Source organism: Mustelus asterias, chromosome 2, assembly GCF_964213995.1.
Source record: "Mustelus asterias chromosome 2, sMusAst1.hap1.1, whole genome shotgun sequence".
NCBI lineage: Eukaryota > Metazoa > Chordata > Chondrichthyes > Carcharhiniformes > Triakidae > Mustelus > Mustelus asterias.
Window position 1 is genome coordinate 144752988 of NC_135802.1, and position 20040 is coordinate 144773027.

A 20040-nucleotide genomic window follows, 5' to 3' on the forward strand; every position below is an offset into this window, starting at 1 on the left:
ATGGACCCCAAGATCTCTCTGGAGATCAGAACGCTACCTTTGACCTTGTAATCCACATTTAAATTAGTCCTACCAAAATGAATCACCTCACATTTCTCAGGGTTAAACTCCATTTGCCATTTTTCAGCCCAGCTTTGCATCCTATCTATGTCTCTTTGCAGCCTACAACAGCCCTCCACCTCATCCACTACTCCACCAATCTTGGTGTCATCAGCAAATTTACTGATCCACCCTTCAGCCCCCTCCTCTAAGTCATTAATAAAAATCACAAAGAGCAGAGGACCAAGCACTGATCCCTGTGGCACTCCGCTAGCAACCTGCCTCCAATCCGAAAATTTTCCATCCACCACCACCCTCTGTCTTCAATCAGACAGCCAGTTACCTATCCAATCGGCCAACTTTCCCTCTATCCCACACCTCCTCACTTTCATCATAAGCCGACCATGGGGGACCTTATCAAACGCCTTACTAAAATCCATGTATATGACATCAACTGCCCTACCTTCATCAACACACTTAGTTACCTCCTCAAAAAAGTCAAACATTCATACTTCATAAATGTTTTTTTGTTGTTAAAAGCTAATTGACAGTCCTGCAACTCTGTTTATCCATGTTTTCTAAATTAAAAGTGTAAGTTACAGTCTTTAGAGCCAGGGTTCTATTCTGGGACCACCCGTCCAGCAGTAATGTCAGCTGGGATTATAATATCATAAGCAGAGATCATGTTTGGAAGGCAAGTGGGACACTTTTGCCAAGTCACCAGCTGTCCAAATTCTTCCAAGATGCGGGACACATTTCTCAGAAAACAAGAGAGGGTGACGGAAGACCACAAGCAAGTGAGGAGCTATCTCAGCAACACTTGGACAAAAGATCAGGATTGCAAACCACACAATGGGAACACGGTTACCCGCAGAGATATCCAAAGTGTGCAATGAGCCCAAATATTATGAAGTCCAATGGAGCAATATTGAGGAGAAACAAAAGCACCTAAAAGGAATGCACAATACGCCAATTGACCACAGCCAACATAGAGGAACACACCCGGACAACGCCAATGGGATTGAACACCATAGCCGGAATTTTACCGCCACGTCCATCCCGGAATCAGGGTGGACGCGGCTCACAGAACAGAATTCTCCATTGGCCTCAGGCGGGATTTTATGAGCCTCGCCCGAGCGAGGTTGTAAAATACTGGCACATGTCAACCATCGACACACTGACGGCACATCTGCGAATCAAGAACAGCCAAAGGCGAAACCTACAGAAGATCACATCATAACAAGATCTGGAAGAGTTGTCAAAGCACCAACAGGATATGTGGATTCTTGGATTTCCAAACTCGGAAATTTCGCAATCATTATTTCTGTATTTGTAAAGCTTCTTCCCTGCTGCCGTCAAACGTTTGAATGGACCTACCTTACATTAAGCTGATCTTTCTCTACACCCTACCTATGATTGCAACACTACATTTGCACCCTCCTTTCCTTCTCCTCTATGCACTCTATGAACAGTATGCTTTATCTGTATAGCACGCAAGAAACAATACTTTTCACTGTACACCAATACATGCGACAATAAATCAAATTCAAATTCAATCCCTATATTTGTGTAGCTAAATTTTCTGTTACTCAGTTTCTATTTGGCTCATTTTTAACATGAAAGATTTATCTTTGCATTAAGAGTTCCTTTAGAAGCTCAACATGCAGGTGAACCAGGCACCTGGAAGGCATCATGACCCTTCATCAGAGCTGACAAAGGGTCATCCAGACTCGAAATGTTGGCTGTATTCTCTCTCCACAAATCCTGTCAGGCCTGCTGCAATTGTCCAGCATTTTCTGAGGACATATTGAGAGATTGCTCTCCTGCTTGTACAGATCCAGCTGTAAATAAACCCCAGCAGAAATCCTAAAGCAAATGGAATCCACATACTGATTTGGGTGACATGTAGAAAGCACAAGAATATCACTACAGGAAGTGAATGGATCAATAGACAGATTGGGACAGACAGATAACGAACATTTTATTTTGTGGGTTTCATTTCACCCTAAGATTGTGCACAAAAAAATTTTGAAACGTGGGGGAGTACTGATAATAAGTAGAGTAAAAGAGAGTTAATACAAAAATTGGCTAATTTATTTTCAGATTGTAGTTTCACACCATTTCGAAAGTTTGGTGAAGTACCTCATAACAGTTCAGTCTATACTATGAATTACAATTTACAATAAGTTTGAGGATGATGAGTAATAATTCTGGAGATCAGTAGGAAAAACATTAAGGCCTGTAGAGATGTCAGGATTAGACATGAATGGCAATCCCAATTTTATCTAATTTGGTCTTTCTCAAGCTCAGTCAAGAACAATTGGGAGAACAGTACATTATATATCTTTACGGGCAGGATTTATGGCCTCATAGAATCCCTACAGTGCAGAAAGAGACCATTTGGCCCATCGAGCCTGCACCGACAACAATCCCACCCAAGCCCTATTCCCATAACCCCACATATATACCCTAGTTCCCCTTGACACTAAGGAGCAATTTAACATGGCCAATCAGCCGAACCCAGACATCCTTGGAGTGTGGGAGGAAACCGGAGCACCCGGAGGAAACCCACCCACCACCGGGTCTCGCTCATCCCAAAACTGTAAAATTCCGTCCGAGGTCAATGAACCTTTCCATTGTCCGCCCCTCGCCCGCTCCAATTCCCGTGGTGGGTGGGGCGATAAAATTCCACCCTATGTCTCCTCTCACTGCTCACTACAAAGCAGAGTTAGCAACAATTGTGTGTTTTGAGATGAAATGAAATGACCTCGTAATGTCCTGTAGCTGTAACCAATATTTTTGTGTTAATGATATGACAGGGTCCAAATGGAGTTCTTGGTGAAAACGGAATAGATGGTGATCCTGGAACAAAAGGACATCCAGTAAGTGTGCCTTTTATATTTAGTTTCAGAAAAATGGGTTTCCTGATTCTGTAATCCTGTTGCAGAATATTGTTTACCAAGAGTCTAGGAAATTCAGCCATGAAGATCAGTGTGCCATCCATCAAAAGTGCAATTGGGCGAATTCTCAATATGTGATGCTGCAGGTTGGGAATTCTAGGGTGGGGTTTTCTGGCCACGCTCGCCCCAAAACCGGAAAATCCCGCACGAGATCAACAGACCTTTGCATGGTCCGCCCACCTGCCCACTACGATTCCCGTGGTGGACGGGACAGGAAAATTCTCTCCCTCCCCGCTCCCATTCTATAATAACATTTATCTCAATGTGCATGGTGCATCAGCACATATGTACACTGGGAAGTAAAGCTTTCCGATACACAAAATAAACTTGCTCCTTAAACTCACACAGGGCGGAATTCTCCCATGGCCCCACCGGTGGGTTCAATGGTGGGTCAGTGGGAGGGGGAATTTCATCAGGAGTGCAAAAATCAGTTTTATGCCAGCTTGACTGTCCCGCAGATCTTCTGCTGGTGCCTGCCATGCCAGATGGGGAAACCCATCGGTGTGAAGCTAGTTTGCATCCTGCTCGTGGGATGCAGATGAAGGCCTGACTGAAATTGTCTACCAGCACCTAATCAGTTTGAGTTTATTGATTAGTGTCACAAGTAGGCTTACATTAACACTGCAATGAAGTTACTGTGAAAATCCCCTAGTCATCACAGTCCGGCGCCTGTTCGGGTACACTGAGGGAGAATTTAGCGTGGCTGATGCACCTAACCAGCACGTCTTTCGGACAGTGGGAGGAAACTGAAGCACCCAGAGGAAACCCACGCAGACACGGGGAGAAGGTGCAGACTCCGCACAGACAGTGACCCAAGCTGGGAATTGAACCCAGGTCCCTGGCGCTGTGAGGCAGCAATGCTAACCACTGAGCCAACGTGCGAAGCCAGCAGGTAAGCACGCCAGCCCAAAACATATCCGGAATAACATGATGTGTAGAAGGCTGAACTCACCTGTACAATATCTGGCTACCTCCAGAGTTCGGGACGGAAGCCTCCAGCAACCCTAGGCCCCAGAACACCACAGCAGCAGGTGGGGGAAGCATCTATCAGGTGTAGCTTCTAGATTCAGTGTCATCGAGGTGGTCTATCTTCCAGCCTCAGAGTGTTCCTGGAGATCCATCACCTTTCTTCAATGGTGGGTGCATGATGTTGAGCACTATTTAAATAAGACACCCTGCTGTGATAGTGGGGCTTGTGCCACTATGACTGCCCCACCACAGAATATGGCATTAAACCCCTGGGAGCATAATTAATGAAGTCAGGGCTGGGAGATGTGGCATGGTTTCCGACCAACCCCTGTATCGGGAAACATGCTACATTCCCAACCCCGCCATGGGATTTACTCCCAGATAGGAGAATTCTGCCCAAAGTGTCTGGACTTCTATATAGGATAAGGACATGTCAATGTTACTTAAATGTTGAAGGGAATTTTATTCCCCAAAGATGGATGCTTTTTGGTCAAGTGAGATATTAAAATTTTGAGAATCTCAAACTCAACCTGTCTTAAACCCATTCTCTTCTGGTTTTAACATGGGCCACAGTCAACCAATCTACCATCAAAATGAGGGTTACTTATTTAAAAATTTTAATGAGATTACGTGCCTCTTACTTTGTCTCTCACCCAGGTTTAACCCTGGCTGGTTAGATTTCCCAGGTTTCTGGAAACCTGTCAGCTAAAAGAAGGTGAGAGCTTCTATGAGGAAGTGGGAAAGTACTTTCCAGCAGTGCTGGTGGGCCAGAATGAACGTGAGTTCTTCCTCCTGATCCCCCCCACATAAACCTGCTTCCCCACCCATCCTGCGATCAGAGCCACCACTGTGATCATCCCACTGCATACTCGGTGATCTCTCATCCCAAGAATGGGCACCTCCCCCGTGATCACCAACCAACCCTTCATATCTCCGATGCCCCTTCCAAGGCCATTGACCTCCTTCCGTGATTCAATCCATTCCCAAGCTGAGTGGGCACAGACTCCTTCTTCAGGTCTGAATCCAACAGCCCTTTACGATCACTCTCTGCCCCTCTAAACCATGCTATATCTACCTCCCTACTCCTAATCTACAACAAAGCAGCAGAAGATCTACTGTGGCCTCTTATGCCATGTACCTTGCTCAACAGGAGACAAGCCTGTCAATCAGGCTAGTTTCTGGGTGTAAATCCTCAGGTAATAAAGGAGCTGTGGAGTTCATTCCACAGTGTTTCGAAATTGCTTGTCCCCCATCAGTAGACCAAGAACTTTTCTCTCCATTGTTAAGCATTTAAAACATGGCATTGCTCCCTCAGTCTCAGGTGCGCTTGCATTCCTTCTGGTCGGAAACAATTTAAACTGGGTGTTTACTTGCATTATATGAGAATAGTTTGAGATGAGATGTACTTACCGACTGGAATAAAATCATCACTGTTTATTTCTGAATGTGAATGGAATAAGAAGGGTTTTTTTAACCGGCCTCTTGGGATATCCAATAGGGTCGTCCTGGAGATCCTGGGAGCAAAGGTGTAAGAGGACTGGCGGGACCTCGCGGGAGCCCGGTGAGCTTCTTCTCATTTTAATGTCAATATGCAAATTGAAGTTTAAGTTTATTTTTTAGTGTCACAAGTAGGGTTACGTTAACACTGCAATGAGATTACTGTGAAAATTCCCTAGTCGCCACACTCCGGCGCCTGTTCGGGTACACTGAGGGAGAATTTAGCACGGCCAGTGCACCTAACCAGCACGTCTTTCGGACTGTGGAAGGAAACCGGAGCACCCGGAGGAAACCCACGCAGACATGAGGAGAACGTGCAGACTCTGCACTGACAGTGACCCAAGTCGAAAATTGAACCCGGTTCCCTGGTGCTGTGAGGCAGCAGTGCCAACCACTGTGCCACTGTGCAGCCATTAATATCAATATGCAAATTTTGTTAACATCTGGATTACTGTGTGCAATTTTGGTCTCCATATTTTAGGGGGCGTCTGGACAAATACATGAATAGGATGGGAATAGAGGGATATGATCCCTGGAAGGGTAAGGGGTTTTAGTTCAGACGGGCAGCATGGTGGGCTTGGAGGGCCAAAGTGCCTGTTCCTGTGCTGTAATTTTCTTTGTTCTTTGTCTTAATTAAGGAACAATTACATTGGAGGCAGTTCGGAAAAGGTTCACTAGGACTATCCCCGGTATTGAGATTGTCTTGTAAGAAAAGGTTAAATAGATTGGGACTCTACTCATTGGAATTTAGAAGAATGAGAAGTGATCACATTGAAACATTAAGGGGCTGGACTGGGTAAATGCTGAGAGGATGTTACCCCTCATGGGAGAGTCCAGGACCAAAGGTACAGTCTCAGAATAAAGGGTGTCAATCTAAGATTGAGATGAGGAGGAATTTCTTCTCTCAGAGGGTTGAGAGTTTTTAGAATTCCTTGCCAGAGAGAGCTATGGGGGGTAGAGTCCTTGTGTATATTTAAGGCTGAGATAGATAGATTTTTGATCAGTAAGGGAATCAAGGGGTATGGAGAAAGGGGGGGAAAATGAATGGGAGGACTGTCGGATCAGCCATGATCCTATTGAATGATGGAGGAAGCTCAAGGGGCTGAATGGCCTTCTCCTGTTCCCATTTCTTATGTCTTATTTTCTTTCCAAAAAAAGTCACAATTAAAAATTTGACCAGAAGAGAAATAAGAAAGAGACATGCAGTCAAACAATTCCCCAATCCCACTCGGAACTGGCAAAAAAGTGTATTTAGAACATGGAAACTAGGAGCAAGAGTGGGTCACTTGGCCCTTCGAGCCTGCTTGCTATTCAGTATGATTATGGCTGATCCTCTATCTCAATGCTATATTCCCGCTTTCTCCCAGTACCCCTTGATGCCATTAAAATCGAAAAATGTACTGATCTCTTCACACAACATGTTTACATAGGAAGGTTCAATTCTTAACGTCGACACAGAAAATGATAATACAAATATAAAAGTAGGAAGAAAATGTACAATGTTCAAGTGTGATCTGGTCCAATTATCCACTGTCCTTGACACTCAGCATCTGAAAATTGCAATGGATCTTGACTCCCTGGCAGTATTTTGGCCTTTGTGCAATCGTGGGTGATAGTGAATTGGGAGCCAGCTCTTCATGTCTGCCCATTGGTGTCACTCTAAATAAAGATTAGGAGAGATGTAGTAAAACACTAAATAAAGATCAAGAGAGATGTAATCAGATTTGCTGATTCTCCCATTTTAATCTATTGTATAAGGTCAAAATCTCATCACCTCTGCCCACAAACATGGAGGTTGACCGGTTACTGTTGAATTGTGACAAATATCTTCTTTGTCTCACAGGGCATGGATGGTACAAGTGGATTTGGTTCTCCAGGAACTAAGGGAAGAAAGGTAACAGACCACATTATTGAAAGATATTGTTTCTCTCACTGGAGGTTAGGCTTGTAAACTTCATTTTCAAAACTCTACCTGTAACCATTGAAGTGTTACCGGGATTCTTTCCATGTTGCCCTGTGATGCACTGAGGTTGGTAGTTGGTGAACAAAACTGTAAGTGCCTGCCTGTTGCAAACATGAATGGGTAGATTGTGATGGTAGAATATTTTCTTCTCCTTCCATGGATGCCGGAGTGCAACTTTCATTGTCAGGAAATGCTTCAGAAGTGGCAGTAGGTCAGTGGTGGACAACTTGTGGCCCGAGCGTCACATGCGGCCCATCGGGCTTCTGAGTGTGGACGAGACAGTTTGTTGTCCATGTGCAGGGTGGCCACATTCTGCCCGCGTAATGCTTTTCCCCCACCAGTATGACGAAAGTGATACGCATTTAAAGCAGGGACATGTGCATGCTGATTACACACAGTATTGACCATGAGAGCTGTGCCCTCTCTCTACGTCCAGTCAAAGTGTAAATATTTATTTTGCTTTTACCATTTAAAGTTGATAGTTCTATTAATATGTGACAGGTTAAGTCTTTTCCATAACTAATCATGAAATTTTCGGTGTGTATTGAATGCATGCAATGCTATTCAGGGGTTATAGTTAGTGACATGCCGATTTCAATCCTGTGGCCCACTGAGATGAAGGAGGCCCACTCTTGCAGCCCACTCACTCGCCTAGGGTGCCCATCACTGGAGTAGATGGTCTTAGTGATGGCACAGATATGTGGTCGGAAGCTGATCCCAGGCTTAAACATGACACCAAGCTTGCAAACAGTCTGATTTTGTCTCAGATGATTGACAGCAAGAGTGTTGCAATTGGTAGCTAAGGAACAGAGTTTGGACCCGGAGCCAATAAGAAATGGCTTCAATCTTCCCAATTCTATATGGTGTCTCAAATCCGGCTGTCCACAAACCGAAGTTGTCTGCAAACTGAACATTTTTAAAATGTGTCACGCACCAATTTTAATCCAGTAATTTTTTCTTATCACATGGTTTGGTGCCGAACTAGTTATCCCTTTCACCGCTTGTGGGTCTATTCTCATGCTCCGAGCGACCCTTGACCACACCTAACCTGGCTTGACCCAAACCACCCATGGCCTGCCCCACCCAACTGAAATCCACAACTCCAGGTTAAAGTCCAACAGATTTATTTGGAATCATGAGCTTTCGGAGCACTGCTGCTTCATCGGGTATCACCTGAGGACTCACCTGATGAAGGAGCAGCACTTCAAAAGCTCTTAAATTCCAAATAAACCTGTTGGACTTTAACCTGGTGTTGTGTGACTTCTTACTGTGCCCACCCCAGTCCAACACCGGCATCTCCACATCACAACCGAAATCCGGCAAAGTCAAAATGCGTTGTCAGTTTTGAGACACTGTACCTATTTATTCATTCCAAAGATTAACTTGAATTATTTGACTGCATGCCAGATATAATCTGTTGGAAGTGAATTCAGGAATTTTGGTAGCTTTTAAAACAGTCCTGCATTTTTTTGCTCTAAAAGCCCTGGCCAATATTTTTGTCCATTAATATTTTGCCCTGAACCTTTTTGTTTCTTAATGCTTTTGCAACCGATTCTGAAAGCAAGGATATTCAACTTACTTTTGTTGAATGATACTAGCAGCAAAAAACTTTATGAATTATTTCTGACATTGTTTGTATTGCTTTTAATCCTCAGGGAGGACAGGGAAGCTTTGGAAACACAGGTCTTCAGGTATCAGTGACATTTCAAAGGAGTTCTACTTTTCTACCTCATTTAATAAGGAATATCCTGCTCTTCTTTTATTTACATTTATTGCCTTTTTCTAGGGAGAACCTGGGAAACCTGGTCAACACGGCAAAGAAGGGTCCAAAGGAGCAAGAGGACAAAGGGTAGAAGTTTCATTTCAACCATTTAAATGTTAAAATAGTCTTGAGTTTTCTTGAAAGAGAAGATGCTAAATGTAGTTGCTGTCCTCCCAAAAAATGGACAAGATTATTTCCATTTAATCAATGGCAGTGCCTGGTTTCACATTAATATTGTGCAAGGTTGCCAGACAGGTGAACGTGAGGAAAAGATGAGAATGAAGAGGTTAAGAACTGCCACACCAAGCCTTCAATAAATAAACTCATGGAATTTTGAAGCATAATGATGAATTATCGTAACAATATAGAAGTGGGACGGCACGGATGGCACAGTGGTTAGCACTGCTGCCTCACAGCACCAGGGACCCAAATTCATTTCCGGCCTCGAGTGACTATCTGTGTGGAGTTTGCATGTTCTCCCCGTGTCTGCGTGGGCTTCCACTCCATGCTCCAGTTTCCTCCCACACTCCAAAAATGTGCAGGTTAGTTTCATTGGCCATGCTAAATTGCTCCTTAGTATCAGGGGAATTGCAGGGTGAATGCATGGGGTTACAGGGATAGGGCCTGGGTGGGATCGCTGTTGGTGCAGACTTGATGGGCCAAATAGCCTCGTTCTGCATTGTAGCAATTCTATGATTCTAAAGGACGGCTATTACTCATTAAATGATTGATTAGATCAAGTGAGCCTCAGAATTAAATAATTTGATATTTTTGTTCTTTTTCAGGGTAATGCAGGAGCTCCTGGTGAGCTGGGGAATCCAGGTGACTTTGGACATCCTGGATCCAGAGTAAGTTGTGCAGAAAGGCTGAGTGGTTTATTTTTACCTCTGTGCACATAGTCTTTGAAAAATTAAGAAATACCTATTTCTTAATTGACGCCAAAGAATCATTTACAGTGGAACTGCTGACTCGTCCTGCTCCTGTCATGTAAGCCTGTCACAAGCTGGAAAGTAGAAGGCCTGTGCAATCATACACCTTGTTCGATATAAATTGAACCACAGTGAATTGTGTGCTGACACAGCTTGCCGCTGCTGCAGTGATGTATGTCATGGTAGTGGTCAGACATTGATCTTCACTCACACCCTTCATCAGTGCCAATTGTTATGATCCCAGTTGGTGTTACGACTGGACAGGAAGGTCCCAGAAGGTTATCATACTTTTTCTAGAAAATGGGGAGGTACAGAGTCACAGGTAAGCCAATTGGCTTTCAACAACAAAAAAAATCAGTTATTATTATCATTTCCAAATTCCACTTTCAAAAAGAGACACTTTGAAATCTTCTTTCAACCAATCAGTTATTTTCATCAAGGACCCCCTCCAGGTTTTCCAACTCTCCTTTCAAACAAGGCTTCTTCTCAGCTCTTTAGCAAAGATTCACCTCCAGGCTTTCCAACTCTACTTCAAACAAGGCTTTTTCTCAGCTCTTTAGCAAAGATACAGGTTTTCCACATGTCTTTTCAGTATTCTTTTACACAAACTCTGAGATACAGCCACCAATTGCTTCAACTATCACTTCACCAGCTGTAGTAAGATATCACAAACCTTAAAATTAATTCAAATATCTCTGGCTTTTCACTGTCCAAATCCCTCTCAACTCTATCAGTGATCTCCATGGACAGTACCCTGTATGGCTCAGCTCCCACAATAGAACCTTGTTAGGCTAGAGAACCTGTCACATCACTAAACCCTAAATTGGTCATTTTAACTCTTATTGCTAGGCACAAAATCAATGATTGGAAATTGGCCAAACTTTATACCGCCTGCCATAATCTTCATGCCAGAAGAGAAACCAAGCAAAATGAACCCTATATTATCGAAGTACCTCATCATACCATGATGTTCATGAAATTTAGACCCTAAACTAAAGCCCTAAGTATTACTGTTTCATGAGCACTAACTTGGGCCCTTTTTGCTTTCTTTATATTATTGACGATAGGGGCAAATTTGTTAGCCCACCTTGTTTATGGAACTCAGTTTCCCCTGTTCCTTTAACTTTAGACCTCCTGGAAACCTCTCTTCATTTCTCTAGTTTCCTCAACTAGCTATGCTTTACATTTCTGGCACTTATTTCCTTGCCTCTTATTCCATTGTATGACATTTCTTTTAGCAAAGCTGCAAGAGATGTTCCCTCTTGAGCTGAGATGCTCCCTCTGCCTGTTAGTTCAGTTAAACACTAAACTCAAAAGCTATTTTCCCTAAAAGTGGCCCCTGGTTGCTAAGCTCTTTCCCCAAGCTCATGTTTACTTTTCCAGTTGTAAAACTCTCAGCACAATAGAAGCACAGTTTGAACTGAAATCAAAACCCCATCCATGCAAACACCTTTGTCGAGCATGAATCTAACTAGAGTTCTACCCTTTCCTACACAAAACACGAAATTAAACCTATTTGAATCTATACCTTATTTCTACTATTTAACAATACAATTATAGATCCCTTAATATAAAGGATACAATTATAGGTCCCTTGGGGCGGCACAGTGGTTAGCACTGCTGCCTCACAGCGCCAGGGACCTGGGTTCGATTCCCGGCTTGGGTCACTGTCTGTGTGAAGTTTGCACATTCTCCCTGTGTCTGCATGCGTTTCTTCTGGGTGCTCCGATTCCCTCCCACAGTCCAAAGATGTGCGGGTTAGGTAGATTGGTCATGCTAAATTGCCCCTTCGTGTCCCTGGATGTGTAGGTTAGAGACATTAGCTGGGTACCAATGTGGAGTTATGTGGGATAGGGCGTGGGTAGGATTGTTGTTGGTGCAGACTCGATGGGCCGGATGGCCTCTTTCTGCACTGTCGAGATTCTAAGAAAACTACCTCTGTTTTCTGGAAGCAATGGTGTTCCATTATAACGAGCTAACTTTATACGGCTCAACTCCCACAATAGAACCTTGTTAGGCTGGAGAACCTGCCACATCACTAAACCCTGAAGGGGGTCATTTTAACTCTCATGGCTAGGCACAAAACCAATGAAGAGCCCATGAAGGTTTGACACTAAACTAAAGCCCCGAGTACTACTGTTTCATGAGCACTAACTTGGGCTCTTTATGCCTTCTGTGTATTACCATTGACGACAAGGGCACATTTGTCAGCCCACCTTGTATATGAAACTCAGCCCAAAGATAAGCCTGTGTTTGATCTGACATTGTATTATTGACAAGCATCTATCCAAAACCATAGCCTCATGTAACACAGAAGGTGGCTTTTTCGGCCCATCGAGGCTGTGCCACCTCTTTGAAAGATCTATCCAATCAGATCTCCTCCTGCTCTTAATACAATTAAAATACTGCGGATGCTGGAATCTGAAGCACTTTTAGGCACTTTACAGCCTTCCGGACTGAACATTGAGAACTTCAGAACACGAACTCACTCCTCCACTCCGCACACCCCGCCCCCATTTCCATTTATTTTATTTCATTACTTCTTTTCAGCTTTTCAATCCATTTTTATTACTTTATGGTCTTATTTTTATTTTTTCATTTCTAAAATCTTGCTTTCGATCTTGTTTCACCCACCCCACTAGGGCCACCTGCCACATTCCTACACGTTGGACCTTTGTTGTGCCATTTACATATTCTGATCTCTTAATGGACACTCAGCACCATCTCTAGCCTTTCTCATCACCGTTTCCATTCACCATTCTCTTTTTGTCTATGCTATTCCTACGAATTATAGCCCCCCCACCGCCCGCACAGTAAAAATCTTGTTAGAATCCCTACAGTGCAGAAGGAGGCCATCCAGCCTATCAAGTCTGCACCAACCACAATCCCATCCAGGTCCTATTCCTGTAACCCCACATATTTACCCTGCTAATCACCCTGGCACTAGGATCAATTTAGCATGGCCAATCAACCTAAGTCTTTGAAGTGTGGGGAGAAACCAGAACACCCGGAGGAAACCCACACAGACACGGGGAGAATGTGAAAACTCCACACAGTGACCCGAGACCAGAATTGAACCCAGGTCCCTGGCGCTGTGAGGCAGCAATGCTACCCACTGTGCCACCGTGCTGCCCACATCTATTTGCACTGTTCTATTTTCCTTGTCTTCAACTCTGATGAGGAGTCATCCTGACACAAAACATTGGCTCTAACCTCTCTCCACAGATGCTGTCAGAGCTGCTGAGATTTTCCAGCATTTTCTGTTTGTGTCTCCTCCTGCTCTTTCTACACAGCCCTGACCATCTATGACCTAACATTCTTCATCCGTTCTTATATTTCCTTTAACATTTCCCCGGCTTTATCACTCCACTTTGTCCCTTCCTCGCATCAAACCTTTACTAAAAACACGGGGTTCCTCATCCTGATTTGTGTGCTCATTCTGGAGCGACAGTCCAACCAGTAGACATCACCAGAGATCACGATCCAACATTGGTACGGTCCTTAGCATGGGTCACTGGATAGCGATTAGAAAGGTAAACTGCACACCTGCCTTCTGGTCAAATTGCAAACCCACCAAAGCTCCCAAATCACAGTGTAATTCCATTGTCCTGACTTCAGCCTCTGGCTCTTCTAACCTTTGCTGAGAAACACATCTCCTTTAGGTGGATGATTGTAATGTGAATGAGGAAGAGGAAATAGATAGTTGGAGTCTTTTTGCTCGGGTAGAAATATCAATTACTAGAGGACATAGGGTTAAGGTAAAAGGGGGAAAGTTTAAAGGAGATGTGAGAGGCAGGTTTTTTTTACACAGAGGGTCGTAGATCCCTGTAATGCGCTGCCAGAGGAGGTGGTAGAAGCAGATATAATAGCAACATTTAAGAGGCATCTCGACAGATACATGAATAGAGAGCACATGAATGTGTAAGTACTAGAGGTATATGGACTAAAGGCAGGCAGAAGGGATTAGTTTAATTTGATGTCATGTTCGACACAACATCATGGACTGAAGGGCGTGTTCCTGTGCTGTATTGTTCTATGTTAATAGGGAGGGAATAGAGGGATACAGACCGCGTGTGGGAAAAGGTCTTTAGTTTAGAAAGGCGCCATGTTTCGGTGCAGGCTTGGTGGGCCGAAGGGCGTGTTCCTGTGCTGTATTGTTCTTTGTTCTTTGACTGCACTCAGGACAGCTAATGCTGGTGTACTTATACTTGGCATATGCATTTGTTGGTATTTATAAATGTGAAATATTATAAAATTTGGGGGGAAAAAACTTGGAACTCACAGGTGATGAGCTAGTATTTTTGAACCCTGCTTGACTAAATGTTTTGTATCTCCTCACTCTAGGGCTCGAGAGGACCACCTGGCAATACCCCTATGGCAGTAGGTGACGTTGTACATGAATTGAAATATATTTACAGATTATACATGATTTAATGTATGTTTCATAAACCACACCTTTCCACTTTTTTCTCAGCATTGTGAACTCGTATCGTACATTCGGGAGAATTGCCGTAAGTACCCTGCTGAAATTAACTGCAAACTCTGAGCAAACGGGTTGACAGGTTGGGATTAGCAAGTCCAGTGGCCTGGCAGGGAGCATGTGCCAATCGCCTACCAATCTCCACTGGAATTTTAACAACAGCAGGAAAGGTGTTGGGCAGCCTGCCCATCCACCTAGTTGAAAGCCCTTAAGTAGGCAATTAATTGCCATTTAAGGGCCTCCTCCTGCCACAGCTGCTATGTTACCATGCTGAAGGCAGAGTGGGCCCCCTCCACATGGCAAGGCTGATGGCTTGGTAGGGGGGTGGGGGCCCTCCTGTTTGGGCTGTACCCACATCTTCCACCCAGCACACTGGTGTCAGAATCACCTTCAACCCACCCTTGTCAGGGTCAGCTCCACTGGACCCGGTGAAGCTGCCCCACTTACCCAGTTATACAGCTCTCTTCCTCATTGGAGACTGGAGATCTGCTGGCTCTCTGATAGACCGGCGCTCTTGGAGGTGGGACATCTTTCCACATGGGAGTGAAAGCCTTGACCTCAGGCAGTTAACTGCCCAATGACAATCCAGTCCGGTCATGCACGTCTTCTTGATACAGTGAGAACAAGCTCACCCCTGATGGGTAGGGCCAGAGCCTCCACAAACATTTCGAGCTTTAAAGTTTTCCCACAGCATTTCTAAGTGGAAATGCTTTGGAAAAACCTGTCCAAGCTGACCATCGAAAATGAGTGACTCAGAAATATCCTAACAAATTGAGAAGCCAGAATTTGCTCTTTGTTCAGATAACAATAAACAAAAATCCCAAATTCTATGGCCAATTTCTATCCAAAACATGCCCCAAGTAGTGATAAAAGTAAAGTTGTGTCATCTTGGACTAAGTTGGTGCATTGACTTCAAACACGTTAATGGTGGAGATAAAGGGCGGGATTTTATGGCCTCGCTTGGGCAAGATCGTAAAATCCCGCCTGAGGCCAACGTTCTGGGAACCTCGCTAGCCCTGAATTCGTAGTGATAGGGATTCAGCCAAGGTATCTGGTCTGCCTTCTATTCACATCAGGCTTAGTAACAGCTGTCATGGGATTGGTTAGTTTAGTCTCATATTGTATTTCCTAGGGTAGAAATAGTTTTTTTTTAAAATAGCAAATAGTTGAGAGAAGATGAGGAGGAGATTTTCACTAAATGGAGTCTGTATAGTGAGAGTGCGGTTTGAGGATGGGGGTGGGGGTGCGGGTGGGGGCGGGGGTGGCTTGCAAACATTTTCCTTTCACAATTGCCCCACACGCAGAATGTTGTAGCTGGTAGTCTTAAGGAGATGAATGATTGCTGTTAGTCTTGTACATGCGGGATAGCAGATATCAGCACTAACCTGCATGGGCGGAATCTTATCGGCCACGTGTGAAGGTAGCTTTGGCGGTGGCAAGACAGGAGTTACTGAAAGCTGCACATAGAGTCGTCCTGATGTGTTCCCACCTCCGAGTGTATTTGTCAGAGGCCAGGCCTGACTGGTAGCAGCAACCCACCCCTCAGCAGCAGGTGGTGAAATAAGTGCCCACTTGGGGATAAATTTGTTGACACGGCTTCGATCTTCTCCCGGTGCTGGGAGGTGACCTCCTGGTGGCAGCCCAAGGGGCCCGTGAAGTCTTTCTTAAATTCCACCACCACCCGTGGCACCCCGAGTTGCCAGTGCATCACAGCCCTGGTCATGGGCCACATCTGGTGGGCGGAATCCTCTCCCTCCTCACAGTGGTGGCCGGGCAGGTGTGGCCACACTTGTTTTCACCATATTTAGAGGACACTACCATCCTGAGGCACTCTCGCAGTCTCTCCGTCACATGGGCAACACCCAAATCTCTTGGTGGGGCGACTGAACACTCACAGCCTTTGGACGCTCTAATTGACCCTCCTTGCTGTGCAGCCTGCCACCCATTGTCCCCAGTTGGACAGGGCTCCCAGAGATGAATGCTTAATTGGCCATCTCCAGGACGATTGCTGCAGGCAGAGGGACACCGACACCATCGGGATGCCTATATGGTCCCAATCCTGATTTTAAATCAATGTTGGTACCCGGTGCCTTACCATTGCAAAGGTTGCAAGACATTTCTTGTCCACGCAGTATAGCAGCCATCAACACTAACCTGCATGGGCAGAATCTTATCATCCATGTGTGAAGGTAGCTTTAGTAGGGCAGGAAAAGAGCGGTACAGTGGTGCATTGGTTAGCACTGCTGCCTCACAGCACCAGGGACCCGGGTTCAATTCCAGTCTCAGGTCACTGTCTGTGTAGAGTTTGCACTTTCCCCCCCCGTGTCTGCATGAGTTTCCTCCGGGTGCTCCGGTTTCCTCCCACAGTCCAAAGATGTGCGGGTTGGGTTGGTTGGCCATGCTAAATTGACGCACAGTGTCAGGGGGATTAGCAGGGTAAATGAGGGTTATAGGAATAGGGCCTGGATGAGATTGTGGCTGGTACAGACTTGATGGGCCGAATTGCCTTCTTCTGTACCGTAGGGACTCTATGATTTCACAAAAGTGCAATCCAAACTGCAAGTATTGAGCCAAAAAAGGAAAGATCAAAAACAGAGGTTTTTCAGGAGGGTCTTAAAGGAACACACAAAATAAATAAATTTCCTGAAAGACAATTTTATCAAACACTAATATCCTTATTTTGTTTTGTACCTACAGCTTGTTGTTCGAATAGTAAGTAATTCCACCCTTATAATAGTCTCCTAATCATTTTATTTTAAAAATTATCTCTTACCTACATCCATAAGTGACATCTTTAAATATTTTGTGCTTTTGGCATTGTTTCAGGAAGGGGAGAGTGCCCAGCATACCCCACAGAGTTGGTGTTTGCCCTGGACACGTCTTCAGATGTCACACCAGCTATATTTGAAAGGATGAAAAGAATTGTCATTAACCTTCTGCAGGGTATGAACATCGCTGAAAGCAACTGTCCCACGGGGGCTCGTGTGGCAGTGCTTACGTATGATAATGTAGCGAGGCCTTTCATTCGATTTTCAGATTTTAAGAAAAAAACATTACTTATGAAAGAAATCGAAGAACTAAGACACGAACGCTCAACCAGCAAACGCAATATCGGCAGAAGCATGCAATTTGTTGCGAGCAATACTTTTAAACGAGTTCGCAATGGTGTACTCGTGAGGAAGATTGCTGTGTTTCTCACTAATGGAAGATCTCAAGACACTGAGGCTATAGCTGTAGCTGCCACCCAGTTCAGTGCTTTATCTATTATTCCAGTCATCCTCTCCTTTAAAGACATTCCAGCCATGGAACACTGGATATTTGAGGTAAAAGAAAATTGCTTCTTTCATTCCATCTCATTGAAGTGAATAATTAGTCTGGAGAATGAGAGAAATGTATAAGGAAAAGTTTAAAGTTTATTTATTAGTGTCATTTGTAGGCTTACATTAACACTGCAATTAATGAAGTTACTGTGAAAATTCCCTAGTCGCCGCACTCGGACACCTGTTCGGGTAAACTGAGGGAGAATTTAGCATGGCCAATGCACCTAACCAGCTCGTCTTTCGAGCACCCAGAGGAAACCTACGGGGAGAATGTGCAGACTCCGCACAGACAGTTGTCCCAAGCCAGCAATCGAACCGGGTCCCTGGCGCTGTGAGGCTGCAGTGCTAACCACTGTGCCACCGTGCCACCCATGAAGAGTCCCTTCATGGTTCAAAATGCCGTAGTCCAAAATGTGCACAAGAGGCCTCTCTCTTAGTCCCTCGGGATTGAGTTGCTTCCACTCCAGTTCGACGGCTTCTGAGATGGCAAATCAGACCAATGTGTGATCTTCAGACTCTACCGGCTGCAGGGTAGGTGCTGGGAGGGTTGGGATGATGAGTTGTTTGGAGAATTTTGCTCTCTCCCTGACACAGCCACTTCACCTCTGCCTATTCCTGGAGAAATGTCGAGATGTGTTCGGTGCCTTCCCGAGTTAACCTCCTACATTTTGATCAGTCACAAGCAGCGACTCCCATTGTCAGCGGGAAGGTTTGATCCTTCACTGATGCTTTGAGGATATCCCTAAAGTCTTTCCACTGTCCAGGGACTCTCCTGCTGCTATCAAGTTCAGATTTGCTTCTGGAGCCTGGTGTAAGACATACGAGCAACATACTCTGATGAGTGATTAGTGTCTCGATGCTGGAAAAGTTGGCTTGGGAGAGGATGCCTCTGTAGAACCTCCTTCCTTGCCATCAGATTTCGAGGATCTTGCAAAGGCTCCTCTGGCGGTACTTATCCAGTGCTTTGAGATCCCTGCCGTGGTTTGTCTAAGTCTGAAAACCAATAGAAGCTCAGGACTCGTGAGACATGTGAGAAGTGAGCTGTTTAAATCTGTGCAATGGCGTTATTAAGAAGTGCTTTGTATTCGATTGCCAGAAGACTCCATGGGACAGTTTCTGGACGTGATCTTACCAGCCATTCTTGCCACAGTCCCGCTGCAGCAAAGTCGGAGAATTTGGCGCCCCGCCACATCTCCGTTCACTGCAGCAAAATGGAAAAATTCTGCTGGCGTGAATGGCCGTAACACTCCGCGCTCTGATTTGTGTGTGTTTGGTGATTCTGGCACACATTGTGCCCAAAATGGCGCCGGTTTTGTAAATTGTCTTTACTCTTCACCCAACCTTCTGCTCCAACTCATTTTCATATTACTGGACACAAAATCAGCCAGGAACCACCAGTGACAGACAGCATTTCTTGTTGCTTTAAAAGAATAGTTCTCGATATGTTGAAGATTGGTATCTTGGTAAAGTCTGAGTAACACAGCTGAAGACAGAATGATCACGGGAAAAAAAATTCTGATGTTTGATTACTGGAAATGATTTTTAGAAAAACGTGCCAACTTTCGTTGGCAAGGCCAGAATTTAATACCCGTCCTTAATGGCCCTTGAAAATGTAGCAGTGAGCCACCTTCCTGAAGATAAGGTCATTTCACAAGTCAGTGAAGAGTTAGCCACATTCTTAATGACCTGGAGTCCCATATGATTCAGACAACATACAAGTGCCAGTTTCCATCCCCAAAGGACATCAATGGTCTAATTGGGCTATTATGACAATCCACTGGCATCATGGTTACCACATGATACTGACTACACTGACTTTGGCTGGAATGCTTTAGAGCAAACCAAGATTATTAAGTGATACCCCCAGGCCCATGAGTTTCACAGTGTGAAACGTAGAGCTCCAAGCTACCAGGATTGATTCCTGGGCCAGAATTCTACAGCCCTCCGGGGGTGGTTTGGTATGTGGGGCAAATTGGCCACCATAACATTGACACCATGCCCGCGACCCACCTACCCCTGTCTCTATCAGCACTGCAATTTTACCAGTGCTGGGGGAAAGTGCCAGATGGCCTGCCCACCCCTAGCCCCATCAAGGCACTTATGCGGTATTTCCCCTTCAAG

At 44.8% G+C, this 20040-nt stretch overlaps 1 protein-coding gene across 2 annotated transcripts in view; it reads left to right on the forward strand.

The window, feature by feature from the left end:
* The window catches only part of LOC144511884 (collagen alpha-6(VI) chain-like), a 158239-nt gene that overhangs the window by 120989 nt on the left and 17210 nt on the right, over positions 1-20040 (forward strand). For both annotated transcript variants that reach the window (XM_078242317.1, XM_078242325.1), the window contains exons 31-40: positions 2859-2921; positions 5467-5529; positions 7309-7359; positions 9084-9119; positions 9215-9277; positions 9976-10038; positions 14464-14499; positions 14594-14630; positions 17297-17311; positions 17426-17922. In XM_078242317.1, the coding sequence (XP_078098443.1) occupies positions 2859-2921; positions 5467-5529; positions 7309-7359; positions 9084-9119; positions 9215-9277; positions 9976-10038; positions 14464-14499; positions 14594-14630; positions 17297-17311; positions 17426-17922 (924 nt within the window). The remainder of the gene's footprint in view (positions 1-2858; positions 2922-5466; positions 5530-7308; positions 7360-9083; positions 9120-9214; positions 9278-9975; positions 10039-14463; positions 14500-14593; positions 14631-17296; positions 17312-17425; positions 17923-20040) is intronic.